At 36.7% G+C, this 11,866-nt stretch overlaps 1 protein-coding gene across 3 annotated transcripts in view; it reads left to right on the forward strand.

The window, feature by feature from the left end:
- Window positions 1-11,866, forward strand: part of bmp2k (BMP2 inducible kinase) — a 59,818-nt gene that overhangs the window by 21,481 nt on the left and 26,471 nt on the right. For all 3 annotated transcript variants that reach the window (XM_077522573.1, XM_077522574.1, XM_077522575.1), the window contains exons 10-15: window positions 755-903; window positions 2,749-2,930; window positions 3,007-3,165; window positions 5,779-5,978; window positions 7,425-7,582; window positions 8,981-9,094. In XM_077522573.1, coding sequence (XP_077378699.1) covers window positions 755-903; window positions 2,749-2,930; window positions 3,007-3,165; window positions 5,779-5,978; window positions 7,425-7,582; window positions 8,981-9,094 — 962 coding nt within the window. The remainder of the gene's footprint in view (window positions 1-754; window positions 904-2,748; window positions 2,931-3,006; window positions 3,166-5,778; window positions 5,979-7,424; window positions 7,583-8,980; window positions 9,095-11,866) is intronic.

An 11,866-nucleotide genomic window follows, 5' to 3' on the forward strand; every position in this document is an offset into this window, starting at 1 on the left:
GTAAAAATAAAAAATAAATAAAAAATATACACACATTGGGGGAAAAAAATCAAAATACACCAGAAAATACACTACCATGAGGGGAAAAAACAAACAAATATTAATCAAAATTTGGAAAATATCAACAAAATCAGCACCAACATTACATCAGAAAACAAGGAAATGACTGACAAAAATCACACAATTATTTAAAACAGGAAAATATTAAAAAACAAAATACACAAGTATTGGACGAAATAATGCATACTTTTATAAGCTAAAAAGGTGTTGGGGAAAAACAGACAAAAAATATAGTTTTACAAGAAATAAGTGGACACTCACTCTAGTGTATGGCTGCTGCGAATGTTTGGTGATGGTCGGAGGGGCCGTAGGTGCACACTGGCAGCCACACATCTGTCCGCCAGCCCCAGGCCAGCTGTGCCATTTAAATCTGATGCGTTATTTTTATTACAAATATTTTGTTAAAAATAATCAACATTTGAAAAACACTAATTTTGTGTGAATCAAAAAAAAAAAAAAAAAAAAATCACAAATAATAAGACTAATGTTCTGCAATATATTACAAAATATTGTTGCAAGAATCTTATAAATATAGCCTATTATTAAATCTGAACAAAGTGGTCTTAAAAAGTCTAACATTGGGCTTCTTGAAACCATTTATGCAACCTGATTAAACCTGATTAATGTCAATTAAATGCTAAAAGCAAAAAAATAAAAATGTAAACTTATGTTTGATGTTATCTTTTTGATTCAGAATCCGAGACTCTGTGGGCCCGACAGAGACCTCCATCGCCCCCCGACAGAGGCCCAAGGCGGTCAACAGTAACGTCCTGCCGCTCGCCACCGTCACACCCGTCAAGATGACGGTGGGGCCTTCTGCGCCTGTCAGCAATGGTCACAAAGGTGCGACAAAAACATCAAGCGCAAAAAGACAAAAACAAAAGAGTGCAAGAAGAGAAGTCAAACTAGTGGCACCTGCTGGTGTTAAGAATACATGACAGTGTTGACATCCTTCTGTGCTAATGCTGCATTCGAGGATAGTCGAAAGTCGGACTTTTCCGAGTTCAAAACCAGGAAGTGTGTACAGGAACGCCCCCTTGAACTCGGAAATTCCACTTGCGAAGTCACTCTACAATGGCGACCCATTCGGAAAAACAGACCGTGAAAGGTAAAACACAATTTACTCGAGTATAGATTATTATTATATACTAGATTTTAGGGGTGTTAAAAAAAAATCGATTCGGCGATATATCGCGATACTACATCGCGCGATTCTCGAATCGATTCAATTAAAAAAAATCGATTTTTTTTTTTTTTTTTTTTTTTTTTTTTTTTAAGAGCTCAGAATTGTTCATTCGGTAGTCTTACCGATTCAACGTCTTATCATCATTGCCTTTTTTTTTGTGTGTGTGTGTGAATCAATTTTTAAACTTCCATTTTTAATGGAAAAATATTCAACAAAACGTCTGACTTCGGGTTAGGATTCACACCGTGAGCATGGAAGAATGTTATATGAACGGAACATTAAGCCTTAATATTTTATTTTAATGCTGTTCAAACATGAAACAGATTACAACCTCTATAAGACTGAAATTTCAGATAAATAAATAATACATTTTCATATAAATCTTACACTCTACAAGCTTACTGATTAGTATTTTCTAAATTTGAATGAAAAAAAATCGCAACAATCGACTTATAAATTCGTATCGGGATTAATCGGTATCGAATCGAATCGTGACCTGTGAATCGTGATACGAATCGAATCGTCAGGTACTAGGCAATTCACACCCCTACTAGATTTCCTCATTCATAAATGTTCGACATAACTTGATGTAACACAACGTACGTGACCGTATGCCGCGATCTCCGTGCATGAAATTATACGGTCAACGACTGAACTGTATGGAATGCTTATGAAATAGGATAAAAAAAAATAATAATAATTTTAAAAAAAAACAATAAGTGAGGCAAAAATGTGAGAAAGTAAGTTTGCTGGAGGTCAAAATGAGTTTTGAGGATCAAAATAAAAAACAATTTATCACTAGCCGCCATTTTGGATGGTTGGTTTACTTTCGCCTCGAACGCATTCAGGTCGGAAGTGGGGGGAAAAAAAACAACTCGGATATATCCGACTTCCCACTTCCCAATAACACAAAAATATTACATAGAAAAACTGTGAAATATAATAGTAAAAGTACTTGTAGTAAAGATTGTGTGAAATAGAAAAATACTGGAGGGGATGAACAGAAAATGTATAAAAAATGTACTATAAATAAAGTGTTCCACAAAAAGATAGTATTATGCAAAAAATCCAGGCAAAAAATAAAATAAAAAATACACAAGATATTGGGCAAAAAAAAAAAAAATGGCCACATAAATATTTTTGGTTATTTACTTTTGCCTCGAACGCTTTTATGTCAGAAGTGGGAAAAACCAACTCTGATATATCCGACTTCCGACCATCCTCGAATGCAGCATAAGTAGTAAAAAAAAAAAAAAAAAACATAGAAATAGTGTGAAATATAGTAAAAGTACTTGTAGTAAAAATTATGTGTGAAATAGAAAAATACTGGGGGGATGGACAGAAAATGTACAACAATATATATTTAAAAAAATAATAATTTTTCACAAAAATATAGTATTATGCAAAAATTCCAGGCATAAAAAAATTGCTCAAAATATTAAGCAAAAAAAACAACAAAAAAAACAGCAAAAAAAGAAATATTGTGTAATTTGCATTGCCAGTTCCCACCCCTGGTTCAGGACAGCCTTGCGTGCAGCCGCAGCCTGGCAGTCAGCAGCACCGAGTGCTGCAGCAGTTGCAGCCGGGCGACCTGCGCCTTCAGCAGCTACACCACCAACAACAGCAGCAACAAGCAGCTCTGCAGCAGCAACACATTAACGCGCAGCAACTCCAATACCTCCAGGTAACACACCACATGGAATCATGGAAACTGACTCTGACTTCAATCATTTGTTTTGTTTTGTTTTTTAACCCCCAAGTACCAGCAAGCTGTGCAGCAGTCCATACAACTACAGCAGCAGCAACAGCAGCAGGCTTTACTCCAGCAACAGCAACAGCAGCAGATGATGATGCAGCAACAACAGCCCATGTATCAGCAGAGAGTCACTCAAGCCGCTCAGGCCCAGTACGCCGCCATGGTGAGTCGGCTGTTTCATCACAGAAAGGAGATAAAAAAAGAAAAGAAAAAAGAAACACGCAGTGGCCCCTTTCGTGAATAGCTTATGAAAAAAAAAATTGGTGCATCGGAGATGTGAGTGTAAACGTGTGACCCTACAATGCACTTTCTGGCATGGCAAATAACCTTAGGTCATGAGTTGAAAAATACATTATTAGATAAAAAATATGCCATTGTATGTATGGGAGGGAATAGGCTAATATCATGTCAAATAAATGGACAATGAAAAAATGATTACGGTAATAGGAATACCATGACAGAAATGAGACAAATAGCACCCATAAAAATAATAATGAAAATTGCATAGGTATTTGAAAAAAATGAAGAATATTGGAAAAATATAAGGAAACAAATACTAGACCAAATTATTACAAAACAAAAAAAACCTATTACGGGGGAAAAAAAATTATGAAAAATATATAGATTTTGAGAAAATATTGGTTTAATAGGAATACCATAACAAAAATGAGACTAATAGCGCCCATAAAAAGAATGATGAAAATGACAAATATTTGAAAAAATTAAAACATATTCGAAAAATACAAGGAAACAAATATAACAAATTATAGACGAAAATATTGCAAAACAACAAAACCTATCAATAATATAGTAATATAATCAATAATCACAAAATATTGGTTTAATAGGGGTGACCATGACCGAACTGAGACCAATAGAAAAATAATGATGAAAACGACATAAATATTTGAAAAAATAGAAGCATATTCGAAAAATATAAGGAAACATATATAAATACTATACCAAAATATTATAAAACAAAACCTATTGGGGAAAAAATTGCTGAAAAATATTGAGAAAATATAAGTTGAGCTATTTGTCGTAACAACACAAGCAAGTTTGCATAGCGACACGCGTCACCTGACGCTGCCGTCTCTGTCCTCCCACTCCCACGCCCGCGCCACAAACACTCAACTGAGTGTTTGCCAGCAGACGCTCAAACTTAACTGTTGACTGAGTGGCAGCAATTTTTAGCTGCGTTTCCCCGCCAGCGTCCGCCATCTGTTTTGGGGCTGCCGGCAATCTGGTGCGACACGACGAGGCGCCGACGGCATCGAACAGAGGGTGAAAAGCCAGCGTGGCTTCTTTCCCTCCCTGCACGTGCCGCAAAGTTCGGACGAGACGCAGCTTTTATTCCCCAAACACTAAATGACGTGACTTTCTTTTGCGTCTGTGCGGCTAGTAAATATGGGGAGTAAAAGTATAGTTGTGGGAAAAAAATTATAATCAGGAAAATACAATATTTATACAAACATATATACAAATATTACAAACTAATAACAGTCGAAAATAACTTAATAGTAATACAAAAGGATTAGACAAAATACTAAGAAGAAAAATCCAGAAATGTTAGAATGAAAAAAAAAAAAATATATATATATAGACAATAATACAGAATGAGGGGAAAAAATAAAACGAATAAAAATAAATCCAATATATATTATAATATATTTCAAGAAAAATACAAAAAATACTAGATAAGATTGAAATGACCGAAACTGAAAAAGACACAAACGTAATAAAGAAGTATTATAGAAATATATAAAAATATTATAAAATAACATGGAATATTAATATCCCAAAAATAGTGGGGAAAATATATGAAACATTAAATAGATATTATAAAACATATTGGGAGAAATATACAAAAATACACTGGTGGAAAATGCAAAACTCATACACAGAAGAATTACATTATAATATATTTCAAGAAAAATACAAAAAAATACTAGATAAAATTGAAATAACTGAAATTGAAAAAGACAAATGTAACAAAGAAATATTACAGAAATATTATAAAATAACATGGAATATTAACATCCAAAAATAGTGGGAAAAATAGATGAAACATTAAAGATATTATAAAACATATTGATAAAAATATACAAAAATACACACATATTGGCGGAAAATGCAAAACGCATACACAGAAGAATTACATTATAATATATTTCAAGAAAAATACTAGATAAAATTTAAATGACCGAAATTGAAGAAGACACAAATGTAATAAAGAAATGTTATAGAAATATTATATCAAAATATTAGAAAATAACATGGAATATTAATATCCAAAAATAGTAGGAAAAATATATGAAACAATAAGTAAAGATATTATAAAAAATATTGGGAGAAATATACAAAAATCCACAAATATTGGCGGAAAATGCCAAAAACATACACAGAAGAATTACAATACAATGCAAAAAAAATTTAGTAAAAAAAAAAAAAAAAAAAAATGTCTTAATATTACCGTAAATGACAGGGTATATTGAAAAGCAGATATTTAGATATCGAAAATGTAAAAAATAATGGCACAAATCTTCAAAAGAAAAAAAAAAACTAGTTGAAGCTGACTTTGTTTGACTTTGGCCCCCTCGCCACTTCCCTCCCTTGCACCCCCAGCTTCCCAAATCCAGAACTGGTCTCTAACAGCATTCCACCATCTTGTCGCTCATTGGCGTGTGCCACCAAATCATTGCCACCATCCCTTTTTCTCCACCCGCCCCCACCCTCTGCCCTCCTCTCTTATCTCTTACCCCCCCTCGCCTCCCAGCTGCAGCAGTACCAACAGGCTTTCGTTCAACAACAACAACAACAACAACAACAACAACATCATCATCATCTCCCCGCCTACATGTCCTCCCCACTGGAGTTCCAGACGTCTCTGGGCTCCTACAACGCCACCACGCCCACCGCAGGAACAGCCCACATGGGGGCGCCCTCACCTGCAGAGCCACCCTACTCCAATCCCAGGTAAAGTTACGATTTATTATTGCAACTTGAAAAAGGTGTCAGAATAGACACATGGTAAAAGGTTAGACAAGGCAAAGCAAAATGCTGGCCAAAAAAAATAAAGAAATAAATAAACAATTACAATACAACTCAAAATATTTGAAAAACTAAAAGATAATATATTAAAAGACAAATACACAAATATCAGAAATTATTAAAAAGTGTTAGGAAAGTAAAGACAAAGTACAGTGATACCTCGGCTGACGAACGCTTAAGCTCACGAACCTTTCGCCTCACGAACATTAAATTCGCGAGCATATAGTCTCTGCTGACGAACTAATTTTCGGCGGACGAACCAAACCACGCGGTCGGACAGCGCCACGGTGGCGGCCACGAGAAGCTGACGCACGCTCACGGCGTCCTAGTTCGTCACCCCCTTTCGTTTAGTGCGGACGCGGTTTGTGTTTGATAGACATTTTGGACCATATTGAGTGTACTTTTGCTATTATGGGACTGAAAAAGACCCCACCACAGGCTAGTGTTAAGCCTAATGCTGCGTTCTCACCAAAAGTGAGGGACGGCGGCGCGTTTGCATTGTAGTCAATGGAGTTCGCGCCACTAAAAAAAGCGAAAGTGCTATCACGTACCTCAAAATAGGAGAAAATAGTGCCACGGCTGTTTAGTCCCAGGAAAGAAGTGAAAGTAGTTGGCGGTGCTCACTTTTTGTTGACTCGCTAAAGTGCTCCACTTCCTTGTTCACCAAGGGACACGCCTCCTCCGCTCCGGTGAGCACGAAAGTGCGAATGAGCCGCAACCGTTCCATAAACACTCTACGCGGTGAAACGCTCGCGAATGAAGTAAGTCTACCATTGCTACCATCCTTAAGAACTACCATCACAAAGGTAAATAAAACGACTATTATACAGTACAGTTTATTTCTTACAATACAATAGCACATTTATTATACATAAAATAAGGTATATTTTTGTGTAGTTTTAAGGCTTATTTAGTAGAAAATTATGTTTTATAGGGACCTGGGAACGGATTATTCTCATTTTAATGGTTTCTTATGGGAAATAAATGTTCGGAAGACGAACTTTTCGCCTTACACACACTTTCTGGGAACCAATTATGTTCGTGAGCTGAGGTATCACTGTATATGTTAAATATCGCAATAATATCGATATCGCTATGCTCAGCAAGTATATCACATATCGCATGTTTTTCCAATATCGTGCAGCCCTAATATATATATAATTTATTATTATTTCTATCATATACTACATATACTAACAAATTGTTCCTACACAATAACATACATATAAAATTAAAACAATAAAGCAAAGTTGACTAATCAAGTAATGAAATGAACTTCATATTAATCAGTACAAAGTATTTTGGGAAAGAAATCCAAGTTAGTCAACAAGTGATTTTGGTTTTGCCCACCTGACTCTCTCCCCCATGCAGAACGCCCATGCTGGCCTTGGACGGCGTCAGCCCACCGTCCCGGATGGCCAGCCACCCGCCCGACATGTCTCGCTGGAACCCGTTTGGCGAGGAGGACAACTTCTCCAAGCTGACCGAGGAGGAGCTCATCGACCGCCAGTTTGATATGCTCCGAGCAAGCAAGTCACACTTTCTTCTTGGCTTTCCGTCTTCCGAAGGATTTCGCTCAGAAAATTGAAAACCTGTCAGTATTGCAACGCTGGGGCGGAGCTATGTGGCCGTTCATTTATATCAATTTGCTTATTTCAAGAACATGTTTACTAGTGATGTGCTTCTCGGGTCGAATCCCTGAAGCGTGTGCCGAGTAATGCAGATGAGTGGTTCATGAACGGCGTGTCAAAGCGTGTGTTGATGACGTACGTGGTGACGTTTGAAGCCCCACGAAGCAGGTGTACCACGTGACTGATTCAGGAAATGATTCGCTAGGTTTGACTGTAGTTCGAAATAAAAGCGGCAAAGAAACGCTATGGATTCCCCTTCACTTTTTGTGTCGGGTCCCTTCTTGCGCTACTTTTTTTGCTTTTGGCATTCGATTTGACGAGCTTCTTTTTGCAATGGAACCAGCAAGAAAGAGATTTTCCCTTGTTTAGGAGCACTTTGAGCAGATCTCACCTCAGAAGGTAATGCACTGTAATTACGGTACTATTTTAACAGATTCCAATAATAAAATAAAATAAAATGTGACAACACATAAAATTCACATTTTTCTGTTCACAGTTGAAAGTCCCCTTCAGTACTGGGAATCACAGAAATATACGCGTCCAATTCTATACAAACTTGCTATCTCATATCGATGCACCCCTGCTTCATCAGTACCATGTGAAAGAGTTTTTTTCCAAAGCAGGTGAAATTCTCTGCAAAAAAAAGAAACCGCCTGAGTCCAAAAACTTCGGAAAAAATAGTTTTTAAATAAAAATGAATAAGCACTTTATTTTACCTCCTGATTTCACATTTTCACTTGTTGCATAAGCACAAACATAGACAAAGTAACACAGAACAATTCATGTTAAAACACTCTTCAAATATATATTCTTTTGTATTTAGAGCATGATTTACACCCCACCATTTTATTGCATGCACCAAGCATGTTATACATTTTTCTGTCCACATGATGGCGTAGTCGAGGAAATGAATCATCTTGAAGCCCCGACGTGTGTGTGAAGCATTTCCCTGCAGGGCTTCACTGCTTTACGGGGCTTCATTTTGCCATCACTAATGTTTACAGTTGATGTGTATGCACACCGTAAAATAATCTGTATTTCGTTAAGAACATTTGATTCTTAGACTCAACATCACTAGTTGAAATCATGACTTTTCATAACATGGCAACAGGTGTCTTATCAATAAATCTTTATTTAAATAGCATTTTTCAGACCAAAAAAATACATGAGTTAAAAACAAATACCCAAACCACAATACCGACCCACAAAAAAAAAAAAGCAGCAGCTTAAATTTAGCAGGCTGCTTGATGGTATACTAATGTTTGTCTCTCCCCCCCCCCATGCAATTCCACACAGACAAACCAGTGGAGAGAGCATCAAGTGTGGAGGCTGAGCGACTCCCTCCCGCCTCCGCCAAGCCCCTCCTGACCGAGGACCTGTTTGGCTCGGTGCCGTTTGTGGCCAGCGCAGGCAAGTCTTAAGGAGTCTCGGTCGCAAGGACCCCCCCAAAAAAACCTCGTGACCCCTCCTTCCATCCACGGGAGATTCTTTGCTTTTTCGATTACCTATGGCTCGTCTTCCCACTAACGTTGACTCACTTGCGCCTCCGCTGGTAATTGCGGAAAAAGCACTTCATGTTTTGTTTTTTTGTTTGTTTTTTATTATCAGAATTTTGACGGTGAATGCTTTGATTGTAGGTGATCTTTGCAAAAAAAAAAAAAAAAAACACCAAAGAATGTAGCCAGAACCATTCGAGCTAATTTGCTTTGCTTGGCCATCGTCAATCATTCCCGTGTTTTGAAATCCGCTTGCAGGTTTTCGTTGGGACCGAAATTTTGGAAATTGGATCGATTCTGATGAAAGTTCATTGTTGCTAAGTGTTTGAAGTTGCTTTCAAATGTGAATTGTTACATTCCAGCACGTTAGGAAGTTTCTTAGTTCATAGCCAAGATGTGATTTTATTTATTTATTTTTTTTATTCTTTTTTTATTTTATTTTGTTGTTTTTGTTGTTGGGCGCCAACAATAACATCCCAAATGGAGTCCATTTGTAATCTAACGGAAGAACGCATTGACATCTTAAGCTAATTAGCTAACTCTTTATGAGACGAAATAGATTTAGCACACAAAAGCCGCTTAGCTTAGCTTGAGTCGCATCTCATCGCTAACAACCTTGAGAATTAATCTCGACGTGAAATCATCCAACTGAGCCAATCGCCACCCTCTCTATCTCGCCGCAATCTTACTCCAGCTCGCTTCCAAACTTATAAAAAAATAAATAAATAAAATACTTGTGTAAACTCTTGCCTTGAAAAGCCGACGTCCTGCGCTCTTCCCTCCATGCTGGCCACAAATGTGAATTTGCCCCGGTGGGCGGCAGCAATAATAATAGCATGTGTTCCTCTTCCTGCTCGCAATGTGAAGGTCAACTTTTTTTTGGGTTATTTTTTCATTTGTAATATTTTGGAGTTGATTCGATGACTCAATAGAACCCTGTCAGCACTTGAACAACGCTGTGGGAATGTGTTGGTCAAGAAAAATGTGTGTGACAAAGTGGATCGTTGCTCTGCAATTTGGTTTATTTTTTGCGCTTGTTTTTGTGCCATCAGTACGTCCAAATACGTCCCAAGTACGTCCATATATATATATATATATATATATATATATATATATATATATATATATATATATATATTTGTTTTGTTTTGTTTTTTGAGAGGTCCTGGAACTTATTGGTGTGGCGTCTGAACATCACTTGAGGCTGAAATTGATAAGTTGATTGTGAAGAATTCTGTTGATGATGGTGTGGTCTAGGGCTGCACAATATATAGAAAAAATATCCATATCGCGACATTTGCCTATGCAATATGCATATTGCAAAGACATGCAATAAGTCTGATATGGAATTTTATGTTTTTATCTGAATTTGACCAGTCAGACTGTCAGGTTTACCTGTTTGACATTTATTAAACATGACAAAAATGGAGAGAAGACACTCAGTTCAAAGTTCGTGGAGGAGAGGAACTGACTGATACGTTTCACTGCTGCACTCTCTGAAAAAAAATCCCTTCCTCACCCTCTCTTTTTATTTGGTTTCCATGCCCCTAGTTCCAACCCTAATAATGCAAATGCAAAATATAGTTGGAACACAGTGTACTTAACAAAAATGTGTACTGCCGTCCTATAGTTGAACATTATCGAGAGGTAATTACAATTAAGAATACATTGAGTTTGATTATTTTGCCACATGGAAAAAAAAAATTCTTTCATTAGATAATAAAAATGTCATTTCTTTAGGTACATGTTAAATATCGCAATAATATCGATATCGCTATATTCAGCAACTATATCGCATGTTTTTACAATATCGTGCAGCCGTAGTGTGGTCATAGATTTGCCATTAGTCCATGTCTTTGATCAGTTCAAGCAAAATTGAGCTTGGCTGTATTTAGATATACGTTCGCAGCATTCTGTGAGATCCTCCCATCCCCTCAAAGTATTTCTTTTAAAATTGATTCACCCCCCCCCATAATCGGAATTCAGTTCATCCATCATTTAGTCGCTTCAAAAGCTGGAGACCTATCAACTCAATTTACTTGATTATTTTGTACTTGCTTTTTATGTTGTTTTGATTGTACGTACTGTATTGGTGAAGTCACACATGATTGCATTCAGGCGCAATTAAGCAACAATTTTGCATCGTTTTTAATCTTAATGAATGGATTTTTATGCCCATGTATACAGTAGTCGCTAACCAAACTTATTTCTAAGGATAACGTGCAGAAAAAATACACATATTAAGTTTACTTTATAAAAGAAAAAGGTGAAATTTGATGTTGCGTAAGTGTCCAAAGTTGCCTCTTATTTTAGTGCATTTATGTATTTCTTGCTATGAAGTGCCTTTTGTACTCCATTTTATTCAGTGGACCAACCAGGCCAATGATGAATTGTGCACTTTTAATTTAGCTGAGGAAAAACCCGCTTTTTTTTTTTTTGGCTACTTTTTTATTCCTAACTGACGGCACATTTGTGGAAGATTTCAATGTTGTTGTTGTGGTTGTCCATACAATCCAAAAGGGCTGTATGAGTGTTAGCGTTGTTTTTCTGCTTTTTTTTTTTTTCTCTCCTCATATATTTTATCCCCAAAGGTAAGTCCCATCGTTTCCTCATCATACCGCCTGCTTTTTCTGCGGCATATTTTATTTTATTTTTTTTTTACATGTGATTTTTTATTTCCCCCCCC

This window comes from Festucalex cinctus, chromosome 5 (assembly GCF_051991245.1).
Source record: "Festucalex cinctus isolate MCC-2025b chromosome 5, RoL_Fcin_1.0, whole genome shotgun sequence".
Taxonomy (NCBI): domain Eukaryota; kingdom Metazoa; phylum Chordata; class Actinopteri; order Syngnathiformes; family Syngnathidae; genus Festucalex; species Festucalex cinctus.